We start from the raw sequence: 20,867 nt of genomic DNA, 5'->3' as shown, positions 1-20,867 counted from the left end.
AACAACTTTTGGTTATGTAGTTTAGGTAGTTCATTGAATTAATTTGGGTCATGTAGTTTAGGTAGTTAATTTAACTAATTTGGCTCGTGTAGTTTAGGTAGTGAATTTAACAACTTTTGGTTATGTAGTTTAGGTAGTTAATTGAATTAATTTGGGTCATGTAGTTTAGGTAGTGCATTTAATTACGTTGGGAGATGTAGTTTAGGTAGTTAATTTAACTACTTTGGCTCATGCAGTTTAGATAGTTAATTTAACTACTTTGGCTCATGTAGTTTAGGTAATTATTTTAACTACTTTGGCTCATGTAGTTTAGATAGTTAATTTAACTACTTTGGCTCATGCAGTTTAGATAGTTAATTTAACTACTTTGGCTCATGCAGTTTAGATAGTTAATTTAACTACTTTGGCTCATGTAGTTTAGATAGTTAATTTAACTACTTTGGCTCATGTAGTTTAGATAGTTAATTTAACTACTTTGGCTCATGTAGTTTAGGTAGTTAATTTAACTACTTTGGCTCATGTAGTTTAGGTAGTTAATTTAACTACTTTGGCTCATGTAGTTTAGGTAGTTAATTTAACTACTTTGGCTCATGTAGTTTAGGTAGTTAATTTAACTACTTTGGCTCGTGTAGTTTAGGTAGTTAATTTAACTACTTTGGCTCGTGTAGTTTAGGTTGCTATTCTCTCATTAGAACACACCCTCCTGTTAATTTCTTAAGTGAGGTTGTGCCTCTGCTCTGGTCACTAAATCAAACACACCCACACGTTACTCTGTGTCAGTTCACATGCACCTCCTAGTAATGATAGGAGATTCAGGATTCAGGGGATTGTGATAATTGTGAGTGAGTGTGTCCTTGTACGTGTGTGTGTGTGTGTGTGTGTGTGTGTGTGTGTGTGTTAATCTGTGTGTGTGTGTGTGTGTGTGTGTGTGTGTGCGCGCGCAGTTGAGCTGGAATGGTAGTGAATTATTGAGAGTGTGTAGTAGCTGCTGTGGAAGTCTTATGGTGTCTCTAAAATCTCTTCTCATCAATGTTTTACAGCGCTGGCTCGATCCCAACAAACCCATTAGGAAACAGCTGAAAAGTAGGTGAAATCTACCATTTCTACCTTAAAACAATATTATACTGTCCATCTTAAAGCAGTGTAGTGTTTCAACCCATCCTCTGATTTCATTTTTGTTATTTTTTATTTAAAATTTGTATCCTGCAGACATAGAACTATAATTGTAACCAGTGTTGTGCTAGTTACTGAAAAATAGTAACTCAGTTACTTTACTAGTTACTTCATTTCAAAGTAACTTCGTTACTGTACTAGTTACTTACACCCAAAAGTAATGAGTTACTGTGAAAAGTAACTATTTAGTTATTTAAAAAAAAGATTAAAAAAAAAAGATTGCTCCCGAGTCCCATGCCCTATAGTACTCAAAATCGGTTGATCAACTTGACAGTTTCCATTCACATCACCGAACTCTGCTAAGCAATGTGGTCTAGATACAAACACAAATCTGACACAAACAAATGTTGTCCCGAGTCATATAATAAGAAGTGCGCCGGTTGAAGGAACAGCCTTGATGTCGCCGGAGCGTTTCATTATAACCATTATAATTCAAGGGTACTACGACTATGCTTGCACCTCATGGTACCAAAGCACCTCAAAGGCGCTTAAAACAAAATTACAAACATCACAAAACAAACTGGTCAGACTACTACTTGACCTGAACCCCAGAACCCACCTCACCCCTGCCCACTTTGACAACCTAGGATGGCTTAGAGTAGACGACAGAGTACAGCAACTTGCAATGGGCCTGGTCTACAAGATACACTACACGACCAAGGTACCCATGTACATGTCAAAATACTGCCCAAAGGTCAGTGAATACCACGATCACAACACCAGAGGGAGCTCCACAAATCATGTTAAACCCAGATTCGGCTCAAACAAGGGACTAAACACGTTTCGCAATTATGCCACAACAATGTGGAACGCCCTACCCAAAGCTAGCGGTAACAGTACTGTATATTTGAATACCGTTTATGTCACAAATGTATCAGTACTAAATACCTATATGTCCCTATGCCATAAATGTCATGTATGTTGTGTATGTCATAAATGTCTATATGAATTGAAAATGGGGGACCCTGATGGAAACAAGACAAACGTCTTTCTCTGGTCTGCATCCCCTTAACAATTGTATGTATTGAGCCGTACTGTATTGTACCCATTCTGCAATCTGTTAAATAAAGTTTTCATTCATTCATTCATTCACCATCTTGCAAGTTGCAACGTTGTTTAAGATATCAATCAAAGCATTGCAACGTTAGAATAGTTAGGATATCAATTGTGCATGAAAGGACTATATTTATATTGTTTGGTTAGTATTATATGAGATTCCCTGGCAGATTTCGTACAGTCAAAATCCGTTGATCAACTTGAGTTTCACTCACCAAAGTCTGCGGTGGTTGAGATGTAGTAACGTTACGTTAGTCCAGTTGACTCCAGCAGCGCCTCAAACATGTTCTTTATCTCGTTTCCATGTTGTATATTAATTATCTCTCCAAGTAGTTGCTAAATGGTTTGTTAGTTTGTTACTGCATTCTTTGTATGTAGATTCATAGCGAGCGTTTGTTTTGTTTACAATAGAGAGGGTCTATTTCTTTCCGTAGCCGCATTTCTTGCGCACTTCTGATTGGCCAGTGGCCAGACTCGCCTCGTATCATTCTACGCGGGTGGGGATGAGGATAATAATAATAATAATAATAATAATCACTACCGCTCGCTATCAATCTACGCCGTATATAACGCAAATAACGCAGTGACGAACCATTCAGTAACGTAAGTAGCGTTACTGAATTTCAAAAGTAATGCGTTAGAGTACTAGTTGCGGCAAAAAGTAACTTCGTTTCTGGTTAGTCCCAACACTGATTGTAACTGAGGGGTTACAAAACCCTGACTGTATTAAAGATTGTGATAGATTAAACCACTGCTAGTTATGTACTTTAATTACTGGCCAGACAGTACATCAAATATAGATGGTGAACACCCACAAGAACACGGCATTGACAAAGAAATAGTATTTGAGGGTAATTTATTATTATTAGGCAACGTTAGGTTACAGAATGAGAATTAGGGTCGCGCTTGTATGGCGAAGAATATACGTAAAGTCAGTCAATAGCATGAGTCACTAAGAATAGCAGGAAATCTACGATGGGTCTAAGTTGACACCACCTGTCGTATAGTAGCAACTAGATAGGGCAACACTGGTACCGCCTGGAGACAATGGGTTCCCTCCGGGGGTGTAAGGCCTGGAGGGTAGAGGAATGTTCGGGTACTCCGTCTGATTCAATGAGGAATAAAGAGACTCCAGGTACAGGAGTCGGTCCTTGTAAATCCCTTGATCAGCAGCAAAGTAATAATTGTAATCCAAATGCTCGACAGCATTGATGACAGCTAGCCAGCCTCCGTCCACGAGGCCGGCCCGAGTTGTAATCCTCACGAGGTTGAATCCCAAACGATAGTGGAAATCAACGATGCTCTTCTCCGGTGGTCACGTCCCAAATCAATATAATCCAACCAGTAATGGTTCTGCAATCGCCGACGCCGATTCTCCTGTGTACATGTCCAACGGTTCTCCGCCTAGGACTCCTTGGGTGTGGGCGACGTATTTAGGCCACACACCCTGGTTAAGTACACTAGCTAAAGACACGACGAACCGCTGGGTAATGCTACACACGAACGAACTGTGGCCGCACGATATACAATAAATGAACGACTATTCACTTCACATTAGATTAAGTCGAACTCAACGTTACTTCATTAAACTCTGACACTTTTACCATTCTATTCGCACGCGGTTCTCAATGCTCTGTCAGATGCAAGGTTGCTCACTTCACTGCACGTTGACTCGTGGTGAAGGTGGGTAAGGTACTGAACGAAGACACGAAGCTAAGAGCACGGTGTGCGCACCTTGCGCTGTATTTATACTTAAGTGAATATCTAGTCCCAACCTCAGTCCTTGTCTGGTATCACTACGCTGACTCCGGGCATGTTCCGACATGCCTGCACTAATCTTTGAACCTGCCGTTGGGGGCTTGCGCGCTGGCGCCTGGGGGCGCTGTCCAATAGGAGAGCGAATATTACTCTGGTTTGAACGCAGGTAAAGGGATATTCCGTGTATATATATAAATAATATACAAAGTATATCAAACAATAAAGGTAGATTCTCAGTTTAATCTGGCCCTTCACAACAATAATAATATCTTCAACAGTGCTATCGGTTGCTAGGCAAGTGATTTGTTCTAGTAGTTGATCACCCGGTCTATAACATTTAAACATGAAATGTAACAATGGACCTATTTCAAGACCCCCGCCCTCTTTCCTTGATCCTCCAATCACAACTGTTGCTTCCCTCGGTATACTGGTAACATATCTGTCCGTTCCAAAGGTTCATCCTCTCTGAGACTTTTCTGTCTGTGGAAACGGACACATGTCTGACGGAGACTTGACCTGGATCAGACCGTCCAACAACCTCATGCTCCTCGTCAAAAAGTCATTCAAAACAGACACAATGTGGCCTTAAAGGAAAACTCCAACATTTTGAGAAATTAGCTTATTTGCCATCTACCCTGGAGTTAGACAAGAAGATGCATACCTTTTTCTTCTCTGTGCATGCAGTAGGAGTAGGAAGACGTTGGGAACTAGGCTAATGGAGGAATCTACTTCCACTGACTGACTGACGCTAAGCTAGGCTAACGGTGCACGTCTTCCTACTCCTACTGCATGCACAGAGAAGAAAAAGGTATGTATCTTAACACTCCAACATTTTGGGAACCCTGGAGTTAGACAAGAAGATGCATACCTTTTTCTTCTCTGTGCATGCAGTAGGAGTAGGAAGACGTTTGGAACTAGGCTAATGGAGGAACCTACTTCCAGTGACTGACGCTAAGCTAGGCTAACGGTGCGTGTCTTCCTATTCCTACTGCATGCACAGAGAAGAAAAAGGGTATGTATCTTCTTGTCTAACTCCAGGGTAGATGCCAAATAAGCTAAATTCCCAAAATGTTGGAGTTTTCCTTTAAGTCTTTGTATCAATAGCTCAGTCAGTCTTGTCTCCATTCTTAAGTCTTATTTCTGCTGGTGTTTATGTTTGGATCACTAATTGGACCTTTAAACAAATGGTTTTATATAGGGATGCTCGATATTGGCTTTTTTACCTATACCGATATTGTCCAACTCTTAATTTCCCATACCGATATCAACCGATACAGATATATGCAGGGTCCCCCCCCCCCCCCCCCCAAAAAACGGAATAATTTCAGGTAATTAACATTACATATCTCTTGTTGTGGAATTAACACAACATTATGCATACTTTTGACAATAAATAAAATCAGAATTAGTTCTTACTTGCTTGCCAGGGTAAATAAAGGTTAAATAAATGTTAAAAAAAAACTTTTTTGAAAACCGATACCGATAATTTCCGATATCACATTTTAATGCCAATATCGGCTGATAATATCGGACATCCATAGTTTTAAAACTACAAACCTCTTTAAGAAATCTTCTCCAGTCCACCTCAAGGAATTATTTAAAAATGTACACTCTACCTCAGGGCAATAGACAGTGGTCCACCTTAAGCGATGGTTTTAATTGCCCGTCCACCCCAGGCAATGATTAAACTTAATTTCAACTCTGCTTTTGTCTGTGATAATGACTTCCAGTGTGTGTGTGTGTGTGTGTGTGTGTGTGTGTGTGTGTGTGTGTGTGTGTGACATGTAGAACAATTATAAAGTAGCCTAAGTGAAATCGACAATCCTCCTCGGGCAGCGGTTCAACTCCGTTTCAACTCTGTTTTTTTTATATTCTGCATTTCATTCAATTAATAAGATTTTTCCTTTTTCTCCATGGGCGTTGTATGACGTTGGTATCAAAAGGAGTTTTATCATGTTAGTCCTTTTATGTTTCATTTCGTGGTAATTTAAATGTAGCAATTATGACAACTAGCAATTAAGCTGCGTAACAACATCAGAGGATGCAAGAACCTTTCATCTCCAGTTTTTTTTTTTTTCTTTTTTTTTTTTTTTACCAAGGGTATTTGCTATTTCTCTTTTGTTTACTCTGGGTATATTTACTATTTACTGTATCTTGTGTTTACTCTGGATATATTGACCATTTCTCTTGTGTTTACCTATTGGTAGCTACACCCACAGTCTGACAGTGTTGGCCAGTGGAGCAGTTGTGGGTTAAGTGCCTTGCTCAATGATTCTTAAATGTTGGGTGTTGAGGGAGAGGAGAGCATCATTCATTCACTTCCCAACACAGAGATTCCTTGTTGGTCAGGAGATCGAACCGACAACCGATTTCGGTCCCAACAATTTATTTTTTTACTCTTAACTTCTGGCCACCGCTGACCAAACTGACGGGCTCAGCGATGACTTTGGGACCGAGCTACACTATTATTAGAATGTTCACTTCTCAAAATTCTAATCTCACAAGTGAGATTGTACACCTGAAAAGGTTAAGCATCTATCAAATGGGAAAATGAGAATCCTTTTAGCAGTTACACATTTGGATTTCCTATTCAATCCAGAACTTATATTGTTTCATAAGATAATATCCTTCTCAGGAATGTAAATATAAATCATGATGTATGTTTTCTTAATCCTTCTTCTATTGTTTCCCCAGGAGGGTCTCCTCATAACCTGAGCTTCAGAGTCAAGTTCTTTGTCACAGACCCCAATAAACTTCAGGAAGAGTACACGCGGTAAGTTCCAAAGACATAAGTACAGTATAATATCCCTTTCACTACCACTCTACCAAAGGGTTAACCCTTTCACTGCAACAATACAGAAGGTTAACCCTTTCACTGCCACACAACAAAGGGTTAACCAGGCATTAAAGCGCTCCGTCTTGAGACGAATTTCCGTTTAAAAAAAAAAAAAAAAAAAATTGATACACTTTTTCTCCTTATTTTTCTATTTTTCTCCCATCCCAATTTCGCCTCGCCAATTCTCCCTTCAATTCTACCCTCCCCTGTCTCGAACGTTGCTAGACTATGCCTCCCACTGGTCGGCTGCAGTGAGGACCAAGCCTTGCATCACGTGTCCCCTCCGGTACACGAGGAGGCAGCTGTCGCATCTTTTCACCTGTACAGCGCGATCTCTCAGTGGCGAGGAGTAACGCGTGGGAGGCTCACGCTGCCCCCGCTACTTCCTGTTTCTGCTGTACAGGTGCACCAACCGACCTGTAGGAGTCGCTGTCCACAACGTCCAATCCCCACCCACCAGTTTTATTTAATTAATTTAAAACAGCATTGATATTACGTAAAAGCAAACTGGCAATAGAAAAGATGTTCAAAATAATCTAGTTCCCTTAAAACGCTAACACTATATATATATACAGTGGATGTTAAAATAAGAATATGACTTGGCCTGAACAAAAGTTCGGTCAGGAGATTTTTTTTGCTTTAATCCCTGGGGTTAACCCTTTCACAACCACACTACAGAAGGTTAACCCTTTCACGGTTACCGTCTGTAGTGTGGTAGTGAAAGGTTAACCTTCTGTAGTGTGGTAGTGAAAGGGTTAAAGCTCATTGTTATCGGAGTTATGAATCAGGACCCGTAAAATGGGCCATGGGTCTGTTTCTGCTCCGTATTGACTAATATAATGGGTTCCACGATGAGACACAAATTTTAGCTCATACATGTTTAATGTTTATATATATTTTTTAAAGCCCTGCCGTAGATTTATAATATAATTTAATTGATCATAAACCCTCAGGAATGGAGACATAACATGTGTTTTTTGATTGATTTTTATTTATCTCGAACCAACACACATAACAAATCACAACAAATTGATAAAAGCAAAAACAATATACATACATACTGTTGTGAAGGATCAGATTAAACCGAATATATATATTTATTTATGGATATATATTTAATAGTATTTGTATATCGTTTGATATCCCTTGTATATTCCTTGTACATATACACGGAATATCCCTTTATTCTACTACAGCCCATAATAGTTCATTCTCTTATTGGACAAAAGGACCAGGCGCCAGGGACAAGCCCCTGGCGTTCAAGTTCAAAGGTACCGACGAGACATGCCCTTACTAGCCTCAGCTCCGCGCAGGAATACGGCTACCGAAAGCAGAGCGGCACTACTTGTCCACTGTGCATATAAATATGGTGCAAGAAATGTAGAATTCCTCTTAGTCCTTTACCCTTCTACCCAACTAAGTAACAAGACGTGAAGCCTCACCCCACGATACCGCGTGCGGTGTAGTACGGCCTGTTTGGCCTTAGAATAGCAGTGAGACCTCGTGCGAATTAATAGCTGAATTGTCAGAGTTTGGCACCGTATTTCTATTAAGTAATAATAGTCTATTATGTATGGTGCATCGTTCGGTTAGAGTTCTAAAGTGAGCAGCACCCCCATCGTTTCCTCGCGTTATCTAGAGTCTTAACCAGGTTGGGCAGACCACGCGTGGTGCTTTCATCCGAGGAGTTCTAGGCGCGGACGAGTGGACCTGCACATTGGATTACCTACCCCGACGACTGCTGAGCCCTATACGGCATGGAATATCTATTTGCTTTGGTGCTTTGATTTGTGGAGCGGATAATCGCCAACACCGGTGAGTGTTGGATTTACCCCGAGAGGAGCCAAGGTGAGACGGCGCTCAGACCAGACTGAGGTCGCCTCGCTTCTTCTTCGTTGTGGACCTAAAGCTACAGCTACAGCTATCGTCTACAAGAGAGCCCAAGTGTATTCATCTGCGGATCAAGGTTCTACGGGCACTGTGTTCTGTACCTGGACTCTCCCTAGAAATCGTTGACCAGACGGGATACAGCCTACGGCTCTCCTACCCCCCCTACTGGCTTACAACCGGCGGGACCCCTTCAGTATATTATCCAGCTATAATCATTAAGTGACCATCGCTATAATTCCCTAAGAGCCAGGTTGTATACTTGCTTCCTGTGTAACCAGAGATTGGACATTCAGTGTTGATTTGCCTACGAATACTCATTTGCCTTACAAGTGCATTCAAATCATAAATGTAATAAGTAACTATTATATGTACCCTTTGCTATATATTAAATATTTGACTATTACCTTTGTGTGGACCTGATTTCATATGTGGGAAAGTGTTCATCATACTTAGATATCGTGTACTGTATGGCCAGTAATTAAAGTACATAAAGCGGTAGTGGTTTAATGATACCATACTTATCAATACAGTCAGGGAATTGTACCCCTCAGTTACAATTGGTCCTTCGAGCCGGAGGGTAATTAGTGTAATATTAATATAGTGGTATTAATATTGAAATGGCCTATGATGAACACTCCACGAAACGGTCCTCCTAAAGTAGAACGCCCGCAACGTAGACGACAGCCACCTCAGTACTTAGAGGATTACGCTGTCAGTAAACTACCTAGCCTTCTACAAACAGTAAACGCAGTAAAAGTAGAAAGTAAAATTATGTCCGACCCTATCAACCAGGATACCCCGACCACAGAGGCCCTAGTTTCTAATGTAACTGACCAAGCTCACGGTGGGGACCAGGAGGGAACTGACACGACTTTACCCCCCGCCAATACCGAAGAAGTAGTCCCCCCAGAGCTCCGGGAGGAAGACAACCCTCCAGAGGTGGAACTCTGCACGGAACAAGATGAGGAGAGCGCCGAGGAGATAGAGCTCCAGGACTCCCCAACGAGTACAGCCAGGAGCGGCTCACCTCTACAAGCGTCTTCCCCCAGCGAGGCGGAGAGGATGCTGTCACAGGCGTTCTTCGCCAGCCTGACAGCCTCTACCGAACGCGATCGACTTCAGGGTGAACGCGATCGACTTCAGGGTGAACGCGATCGACTCCAAGCACAGACGCTTAGCGAGCGCGAACAACTCCAAGCGCAGCAACGGAGCGAAGAAGAGCACATACGTCTGGAGCTGAGACGCCTTCAGACGGAAGAGAATATGGCAAGAGAACGGGCCGACGCCCAGCGCGCCGCTGCCGGTGCCCAAAGAGAAGCAGATCTCACCAAGCGCGACGCCGAGCGCGACAGACTACAAGGCGAGCACGACAGACTACAAGCCGAGCGCGACAGACTACAAGCGCAGCTAATGGAGCAGCTGATCACAAGGGCAACACCCCCTCCCTCCACAAGGGGTTCCAGGGCCTCGTCAAGACACACGTCAAGGGCACCCTCCCCTAACCGATTAGGCGACCTTGAACTCGACCACCAGAGAGAGTCTACACCCCCCTCCGAACTCCTTCCCCGACCGGTCCAAGTGAGACCCAGCTACAAGGAAGGAACGGCGGACACCGCGGAGAGGCTAAATAAACGACTACAGGATCTAGATGACCTGGCAGAAGAAGAGGGAGAAGAGGAGAGTCAAGCCCGACAGCAGCACATTACTCCACAGGACCAGGAGGTCCAGTACAGCCCAGGCTATACCCCCGCGGCTCTGCGCTACAGACCCCCGACTCGATTCACGGGTGAGCATGACGCACGACCAGTCCCGAGGAATAGCACCTGGACCAGCGGGCCATGGTACCCTGTCAGTACCAGCCCACCGAGAGGCGTAAGAAGGAGGCCTCTCCTCCAACGCTCACCGATGTGCCAGCCATCCATGGCGTCATACATTGGCACACCGACGGTTCCAGACTTCACCCATGAGAATCGAGCACAGTACACGGAGCTCCGGATGTGCTTAGAGACAATGATGGTGGATGTCGCTGATGAACGCCACAAGTATGCAATATTATTGAAGCACCTGAAAGTGCCCCGAGCGCACAACATAGCGCTGGCCTATGCCACCTCTACGACCCCATACACCGCGGCTCTAGCAGCGCTGGACCAGAGATATGGACGTATATGGGATTACGTAATACAGGAGATAAGGCATATTGACCGCCTACCCCCAGCAACAGACAATCGCTCACTAGACGACCTGTCTATAAAAGTACAATCCCTGGTAGGGATGCTGGGGGCGCAACGAGAAAAGGGTATGCACGAACTATACGCAAACTCGAACGTCGAGAGGATTTTAGAGAAGCTGCCGCCCGCCCGACAGGAGCGCTTCAGGCGGCAAAGAGACCACCGTGATCCTAACGGTCCCGAGCCATCCCTCCTAGATTTAGCCGACTTCCTGGCGAGAGAAGTCAGCAGCCTACGGCTGGATACGTTCGTGCGGAGCACGCCAAGCTCCAGAGAGGGACCTAGGAGAGTAAACGATGGCCGAAGATCGGTGACTGTCATGCACCAATCAGAATCAGTACCGAGCAGCAAGAACCACAGTACCCCCTCGACGAAAGAGAAGTGGAAGATGGTGTGCCCGTACTGCGAGAAGGAACACTGGTTGTCACAATGTGACCAGTTCAAGAAGATGACCGCTGAAGAAGTAAGTCACTGGATAAAGTCCAACAGGCGCTGTTACCGATGTGCGCGCAGTCACATGGCAGCCGAGTGCCGCCTAAAGAAGAGGTGTAGTCGGTGTGATGGAGCCCATCTGGATGTCCTACACGACAGTAACAAAAGAAAGCCTGCACCATCCAACAGCACAAAGGCAAGTGTTATGTACATTGACCCCGCTAGCAGCAGCGGCGCCCAGGTGCTCTTAAAGGTGGTCCGTGTAACACTGAGTTACCAAGATAAGGTCATGGACACTTACGCCGTCCTTGACGACGGGTCAGAGAAGACCCTTCTCCTCGCGTCCGCTGCGGCCCAGCTGGGGCTGCGGGGGAGCGAGAACCAGATGACGATTCGGACAATAAGAAGAGATCTAAAGACGATAAAGGGCGAGAATGTCTCCTTCACTATCGCAGCAAGCGGGCAGCCAGAGAGACGGTACAGGATTACTAATGCTTTCACCAGCCAAGAAATAGGACTATCGCAGTACACCTACCCCATCGCCAAGCTGATGGAGAAATATGTGCACCTGCGTCAACTACCTATACCGCTCATAGACGGTGCCACCCCGACCCTGCTGATAGGCTCCGACCATGCAGACCTCATAGTCCCGATAGACCGGGTCCATACAGGACCCAGAGGTTGCCCTGCAGCAGTCGAGACCCGCCTAGGATGGACATTACAAGGCCCCCTCGCCAAGTCTCTTAACCGAACAGCAGCCACTAGCTGCCTCCACTCCAGAGCGACAGAAGGAGACACCACACTCCTGCAGCATGTCGAGAGGCTATGGACACTAGAGACAATGCCCTTTAAGAACGAAAAGAAAGACATTCGTTCTAAGGAAGATATCTACGCTATAGCCCTCCTCGAGCACGGGACAAAGAGAGTCAACGTCAACGGAGTGATGAGATACGCAACTCCACTCCTGAGGCGAGAGGGAATGCCCACCTTTCGTGCTACAAAAGAGGCGACGGAGCGGTATCTATTGAACACAGAGCGGCGCCTAGCCAAAGACCCCGCTCAAGAAGCTGTGTACCGCGCTGAGATTAACAAATTAATCACAGCGGGACACATAAAGAAAATTGACATTAAAGAGGCCGATCAGACGACCGAATCATGGTACGTGCCGCACCACAAGGTCCACCACAACGGCAAGGATCGCATTGTGTTTAACTGCAGCTACCAGATCGGATCACAATCTGAATAAAGAACTCTTGGCCGGCCCAACACTCGGCCCCTCCCTACTAGGCGTGCTACTACGCTTCCGCCAGGACAAGGTGGCTATCAGCGGCGACATCAAAGGGATGTTCCTGCAGGTGAGGCTAGTGGAGGAGGACAAGCCCCTGCTGCGGTTCCTATGGAGAGAGAGGATCGGAGATGAGCACCCAACCATCTATCAATGGGAAGTCCTCCCTTTCGGAACCACATGCAGCCCATGCTGTGCTACGTTTGCACTGCAAAAGCACGTCGCAGAGGACCCAGCAGCAGATGAAGAGGTCCAACAAAGTGTGACAAATAGTTTCTACGTGGACAACTGTTTACAAAGCGTCTCAACGCCAGAAGAAGCCGAGGCTCTCCTACTCAAGCTCCGCGCCTCCCTGATCAAAGGCGGCTTTGATCTCAGGCAGTGGGCCAGCAGCGACCCGCAAGTACTGCGCCGCCTCTCCCCCGAGGACAAGGCCGCGAGCAGCGATACCTGGATGGCGACCATCCCAGGAGAAGCCCAAGAAATGACACTAGGACTAGTCTGGCGCTTCAAAACAGACTCGCTCCATTATAGACACAAACCCCTGATCAAGGAGCAGGGAAGGTCGACGGCAATACCGACCACCAGACGGAGTGTATACAGAACACTCGCCAGACAATATGACCCGTTGGGATGTATTCTACCTTACACCACCAGGGCAAAGATGATTGTAAGAGCGCTATGGGACCAGGGCTGGGACGATCCCATACCCGAACACCTTGCATCCACATGGAGAGAGTGGGAGACGGAACTCCGCTCACTCCCAGGTGTTAATATACGCTGCAGCTACTTCCCACCCACAGTGAGGCCAGAGACATGCAAGATCGACCTGCACGTATTCAGCGACGCCTCCGAAGTAGCCTACGGTTCGGTGGCTTACTTGCGTGCCCGAGAGGAGGGAGGAGAAATACATACTGCTTTCATCCTGGCTCGCTCAAGAATAGCCCCACGCAAGCAACAATCTATCACGCGCCTAGAGCTCTGCGCAGCCCTAGCAGGAGCGCAGCTCGCCACGTTAATCCAACGTGAACTCACCATCCCGGTGCAAAGAACAATCTTGTGGTCAGACTCCACGACCGTACTCACATGGATCCGGTCTGATTCGTGCAGATACAAGGTCTTCGTGGGAGTCAGAGTCACCGAGATTCAAGAGTTAACAGAAGTAACCAGCTGGCGGTATGTGGACACCAAACACAACCCAGCTGACGTCATCACCCGGGGAATGTCCCTGGATGACCTCACCCGTCCCAACCTTTACAGTGACGGGCCAGAGTTCCTCAAGCTCCCCGAAGAAGAGTGGCCTACACCCACCCCACGGGAGGCGAGCAAAGAGGAGGCAGAGAACAAGAAACCTATGTTCTGTGGGTTGACACACACACTCGTCCCCACAGACCCGGTTCTAGACGATTGCCTCACCCTAGAGAGTGCGCAGCTAAAGACACTTCTGTGGCACCACCCAGAGGTTCAGCCCACAACTGACATTTCAGCAGCTGACTACGAAGAAGCAGAACTCCTTCTACTACAACGAGCCCAGAAAGACTTGTTCCCCGATGAGCTAGCCTGTCTACAGGGAGCAAAGCCAGTCCCATCAGACAGCAGACTGCTCCACCTAGCCCCCGAGAGCGACGCCCATAATCTCATCAGAGCGGGTGGTCGTCTGCGGAGAGCCCCAGACCTACCGGATGACGTTAAGTACCCGATAGTCTTGAACAGCCGACACAAGGTCACAGAGCTGATCATAAAGAAATACGACGAGGATGTGCACCACGCAGGGGCAGAGAGAGTCTTCGCGGAGATCAGACGTCGTTATTGGATACTGCAAGGGAGAGAAGCAGTGCGGCGCTTCCAGCGAACCTGTCTAGACTGCCGTAAGTGGCGCGCGCAGCCCAGTATACCCCGGATGGCTGACCTACCTCCCTGTCGCCTCCGACTCGGCGACAAGCCCTTTCACTCCACCGGTATGGACTGTTTTGGCCCGCTGTATATAAAGAGAGGAAGAGGAACCGAGAAGCGGTGGGGTATTGTATTCAAATGCATGACCACCAGAGCGATACATATCGAACTCCTTCCAACCATGAGCACAGACTCATTCCTTATGGCCTTCCGAAGATTCACATCACGGAAAGGAAAACCGTCTACATTGTTGTCTGATCACGGGACAAACTTCAAAGGCGGAGAAAGAGAGCTGAGAGAGAGCTTCCAAGCTATGGGCCCAGAACTTAAGACCCACCTCGCTCCATCCCAGATTGACTTCCAGTTTAATCCCCCGAACGCACCTCACTTCGGTGGAACCTGGGAACGAGAAGTACGTTCCATAAAGACAGCCCTGTACGCCGTGCTTGGGGCCCAGACTGTGGCGGAAGAAGTCCTAATGACAGTTCTCACGGAGATCGAGGGAGTATTGAACTCAAAGCCCCTCGGTTACGTCTCAAGTGATGTAGCAGATGTCGACCCAGTCACCCCCAACACCCTCTTGATGGGGCGGCTGGACCCCGCACTACCACAGACAATGTACAGGCCTGAAGAAGCGAACGGCCGAAGAATGTGGAGGTACAGTCAAGTACTGGCTGACAAGTTTTGGAACAGCTTCCTACTCCACTACCTACCGTCTCTACAGACCCGCCAGAAGTGGGTAAAAGAGAGAGACAATTTGACAGAAGGAACAGTCGTCATGATCATCGACCAGTCACTACCCAGAGCTATGTGGCCGGCTGGCCGCGTAAGCAAAGTGATCACCGGTGCCAATGGAAAGGTCCGAGCAGCTGAAGTGCTCGTCCAAGGACGGATTTACACCCGACCTGTGGCGAGGCTAATAGAACTGCCAAGGCTCCCTGATACTATTGATGACGACCATGACCCTATGACTTTGTGAGTTGACTGACCCTTACAGCGGACATTGAGTAGTGGACAGTGCGGTTAATCTGTCTCTGCTCAGCTAATTAGGTGGGACTAATTAGGGGGCGGCTGTTGTGAAGGATCAGATTAAACCGAATATATATATTTATTTATGGATATATATTTAATAGTATTTGTATATCGTTTGATATCCCTTGTATATTCCTTGTACATATACACGGAATATCCCTTTATTCTACTACAGCCCATAATAGTTCATTCTCTTATTGGACAAAAGGACCAGGCGCCAGGGACAAGCCCCTGGCGTTCAAGTTCAAAGGTACCGACGAGACATGCCCTTACTAGCCTCAGCTCCGCGCAGGAATACGGCTACCGAAAGCAGAGCGGCACTACTTGTCCACTGTGCATATAAATATGGCGCAAGAAATGTAGAATTCCTCTTAGTCCTTTACCCTTCTACCCAACTAAGTAACAAGACGTGAAGCCTCACCCCACGATACCGCGTGCGGTGTAGTACGGCCTGTTTGGCCTTAGAATAGCAGTGAGACCTCGTGCGAATTAATAGCTGAATTGTCAGAGTTTGGCACCGTATTTCTATTAAGTAATAATAGTCTATTATGTATGGTGCATCGTTCGGTTAGAGTTCTAAAGTGAGCAGCACCCCCATCGTTTCCTCGCGTTATCTAGAGTCTTAACCAGGTTGGGCAGACCACGCGTGGTGCTTTCATCCGAGGAGTTCTAGGCGCGGACGAGTGGACCTGCACATTGGATTACCTACCCCGACGACTGCTGAGCCCTATACGGCATGGAATATCTATTTGCTTTGGTGCTTTGATTTGTGGAGCGGATAATCGCCAACACCGGTGAGTGTTGGATTTACCCCGAGAGGAGCCAAGGTGAGACGGCGCTCAGACCAGACTGAGGTCGCCTCGCTTCTTCATCGTTGTGGACCTAAAGCTACAGCTACAGCTATCGTCTACAAGAGAGCCCAAGTGTATTCATCTGCGGATCAAGGTTCTACGGGCACTGTGTTCTGTACCTGGACTCTCCCTAGAAATCGTTGACCAGACGGGATACAGCCTACGGCTCTCCTACCCCCCCTACTGGCTTACAACCGGCGGGACCCCTTCAGTATATTATCCAGCTATAATCATTAAGTGACCATCGCTATAATTCCCTAAGAGCCAGGTTGTATACTTGCTTCCTGTGTAACCAGAGATTGGACATTCAGTGTTGATTTGCCTACGAATACTCATTTGCCTTACAAGTGCATTCAAATCATAAATGTAATAAGTAACTATTATATGTACCCTTTGCTATATATTAAATATTTGACTATTACCTTTGTGTGGACCTGATTTCATATGTGGGAAAGTGTTCATCATACTTAGATATCGTGTACTGTATGGCCAGTAATTAAAGTACATAAAGCGGTAGTGGTTTAATGATACCATACTTATCAATACAGTCAGGGAATTGTACCCCTCAGTTACACATACACATACATACATATATCTACATACAAACAAATATTATTATTATACGTAAACACACATACACTCAAACACACTCACACATACAAATAAAAATAAACCAAAACATAGAATTTGGTTTCAAAAGCTAGTATACATAGAACCTTTCATATATCTTAACCCTTTCACTGCCGCACTACCAACCGGTTAACCCTTTCACTGCGGCAATACACAGAAGGTTAACCCTTTCACTGCCACACGACAGCCGGTTAACCCTTTCACTGCCACACTACAGAAGGTTAACCCTTTACTATCACACTACCGACGGTAAAGGGTTAACCTTCTGTAGTGTGGCAGTGAAAGGGTTAATAAAATTGTATTAAATAACATTTGAAAGTAAAGTAAATCAGAACACACCATTGAAGGAGTAAAACTGAGTAAATGATTCACAGTCCAACTATTGGTTTGTGTACGCTCTGACATACTATCAAAACGTATGTGAATTGTAAGCAACCATTTGTCCTGCAGTCCAAAGGAGATTATTCAGTATAAGAACCTCTAAACCCTGGGCCAGTATTAAAGCTATTACCCCTCCAGAAGGATGTTAGGCTGGTCAGTCTCTGTTCATTAGACTGAATGGACTAAGTTAGTTAGCTCATAGGGGATTTGTTTAAAGTGGGTGATCTAATGTCAGTAAGCATTTTACTGGGATTTTCAACAGTAGTGGAGTGGGCCATGACATGGAGCAGCGGTTCTCAAACTATGGGTTGCGACCCAAAGTGGGGTCGTGGGTAGGTGACAGCGCATTGGCAAGTAAAAATAATTATATATACTTTTTTCATTTATGTTCTGGCATATGGCTCAATATGCCTCGTTTTATAAATGTGTATTGATAACATACGGTAGTTTTTTTTTATTTTTATTTTTTTTATCTTTTCCCCCCTCCTTTTTCCTCCGTTTTTCTCCCATCCCAATGTTAGTCGTTATGCCAATTCCCAATCCCCTTCCTGGTCGCTGCGCACCTACCCTCTACGGTCGGTCTGGGAGAGTGGAGGCTATCACATGCTTCCTCCGACACATGTGTAGCCAATCAACCGCTTCTTTTCACCTGGCAGCACGGACTCTCACTGAGAGGGTGTAACGTGTGGAAGGATCACACTACCCCCCTTAGATCCTTTTCCTCGCTGAGCAGGCGCCCCGACCGAACTGTAGGAGTCGCTGTTTACAACGACCAGGACCCACCCACCAGCTTTCCCACCCTCTAATACTGCCAATTGTATTAGTGTGAACGGCCAGCCAAGCTGGTAGCAATGCCGAGAGCTGGGCTCAACCCAGCATCTCCTGCACTAGTGGCGAGCGCCTTGCCCACTGCGCCACTTAGCCGCCCTGTAATTACATTTTCTAATAAATATGCATGATCAAGTTCAACAACGTGTGTTTTTATTTTGATATTCCTTAATTCCATGTTGAAATTACGCAACACATTAACACAATCTGCGCCGGAAATGAGTTAACACGTTATTGCCCGCCATGCGTTCAGCGCCAGAAACGAGTTAATTCGTTTTTGGGATCGTTATTTCGTTTATTCGCTATATCTATTCTTAATTCATAGCTGCAGCCTCTGGTATACCCGTCAGACCCTGTCTGAGCTGGCAGACGGTCAACACCGCCCTCTACTGCCATGCAGAGCTATTGCATCTCATTGAAAATGGGCTGGTGTGTTTTAGGAGCCGATCTGAGCCAGGCGGGCAGGGTTTAAATACTCAGGCGAGCCAGTTCTATACAACGATGGCATCGAACAGTAACCCCGCCCGCCCGTCATTGTGAAACGGTCGGTAGTGTGGTACGGACCTCCACGAGCAGTATTTGGAATTGCGATCAGATATTTGGATTATTTCTTTTGCATTACATCAGATACAAGGTAAGAACACCATATATAAATTTGATCGTTGATCTGACATTTATTTCTACTGCGATCACAGCTATCTGTGTGGACAGTGTTGTGCTTATTACAGTTGACTGCGGTGGGGGGGGGGGGGGGGGGGGGGGGGCGAGCGCCCCGCTACGACGGCCATTTCATGTATGCACGAGGAGATATAATAATAATAATCTAGCGTTGATTTCAGGATGATTAGATAAATAGCCGAAAATTACAACGTGATGATTGGATTACACTAAAATGCCTTTTTTCTCGTCTTTTCCTGGAATTACTCAGAATCACCCAAACCATACTCATATTCAAAACGGTATAAAACGGAAATGTACGGATGAAAAAACAATCCGTTTCTTGCATGTTGACCAGAAGCAACTCACTGACAGTCGACGGCGTTATTAGATCCATAGCTATAATATAAAATATAGTTTTAGGACTCGCAAGTTTCGCATTCTAAAACTATATCCATTGAATAAAGACCTGGCGCTGAAGGGGGATCAGCGCCCCCTGTTGCTGGCGGTCAATGTGTTAAGTGTGGGGTCGCCAAAAAAAAATCCTAAATAAAATGGGGTTGTGGTATAAAAAAGTTTGAGAGGAATGGTACAAGACAGTCTTTATAAATGTCCTACTGGTCCGTCATTTTGGGGTCATTAGACAAAAATTATTCGGATATAATAAATGTTTCTCCATTAGAGAGAGTTAACGTGTAATGTCACTTTGATTTCTGGCATGTTAGACGTGTTTCCTGGTATCGGATTTTAGTATCGATATTACCGATATTGTCTTTCAGCCTGGCATCGGCCTCCGTGCATCCCTAATTTAGAGCCACTTATTACAAATGTTCTTCTATCGCCAACATGTAGCCAAAATGAGGATCAACAAACGTATGTCGTGTTCTCAGCTGCTCTCGTCTCTCCAGGATCTGCTATAAGACTCCTTATGAAGTGCTTCATCTGCTTCCTCTGTGCTTCATGCTGGCTCTCTAGCTTCAACAAGGTCTTCTAATATCCATTTCTTCGTCTGCTAAGACGGGTGATTTCGAATTTTGAAGCAGCAATTTAAGAAAAGGAAAAAATCGCTTTGCATATCGGGTCACTGGACGTCTCGTAGCGCATCCGGTCATTTAGTGTTGGAAATGTGGCTCTTAAACAAAACATATGATTCTCCTGTAAAATATCACTTTACCTCTTCACCCCAAATGCAGACAAAATGACTGGTAAACGGGAATGAACAACACTGTTCATTTTCGCCATAGGAGGGATAACACTTGAAGACCTAGTACAATGTTATTCTCAGAGAAGCCCTCCTGTAGATGACCGTGACACCAGGCCAGCTCCAGGTGGATTTACCAAGGCTGCTACTGGTTAAGACTTTAACTAGGATCGGCATTCTAGAGCAGATTTAACAGCATGGTACAAATTGAACTGCTGGACAAATGACACTCACAGTCGATTTAAGATTATTAAAGAGTACATGAGCAGTTGCTGTAAGCAGCGTTTTAGAAGTGGACCCAGGTGCACGTTGACGTTGACGGAGGCAGGTTGAAGGTTAAAGTTTGAAGGTTTACTGACTACAAAAGGCAGGAACAAAACAAAAAACGGATAAGGTGACTACTCTTACTGGTGACAGGTTTTAGAGTTATAACACTAACAGGCATAGCAGGGAGACGACCAGACACTGACGAGGAGATATAATAATAATAATCTAGCGTTGATTTCAGGATGATTAGATAAATAGCCGAAAATTACAACGTGATGATTGGATTACACTAAAATGCCTTTTTTCTCGTCTTTTCCTGGAATTACTCAGAATCACCCAAACCATACTCATATTCAAAACGGTATAAAACGGAAATGTACGGATGAAAAAACAATCCGTTTCTTGCATGTTGACCAGAAGCAACTCACTGACAGTCGACGGCGTTATTAGATCCATAGCTATAATATAA

The 20,867-nt window shown here is 45.4% G+C and overlaps 1 protein-coding gene across 1 annotated transcript in view; it reads left to right on the top strand.

Annotated features, from left to right (window-relative positions):
- The window catches only part of ptpn4a (protein tyrosine phosphatase non-receptor type 4a), a 331,217-nt gene that overhangs the window by 199,139 nt on the left and 111,211 nt on the right, over positions 1-20,867 (top strand). Inside the window, 2 exon segments of the mRNA XM_084314028.1 lie at positions 1,041-1,083; positions 6,682-6,760. Of these exon segments, the coding sequence (XP_084170154.1) occupies positions 1,041-1,083; positions 6,682-6,760 (122 nt within the window).

This window comes from Notolepis coatsorum, assembly GCF_963971535.1.
Source record: "Notolepis coatsorum genome assembly, chromosome: 5".
Classification (NCBI taxonomy): domain Eukaryota; kingdom Metazoa; phylum Chordata; class Actinopteri; order Aulopiformes; family Paralepididae; genus Notolepis; species Notolepis coatsorum.
Note: the sequence above shows the minus strand (reverse complement) of the source record. Positions and strands in the feature narration are given on the sequence as shown.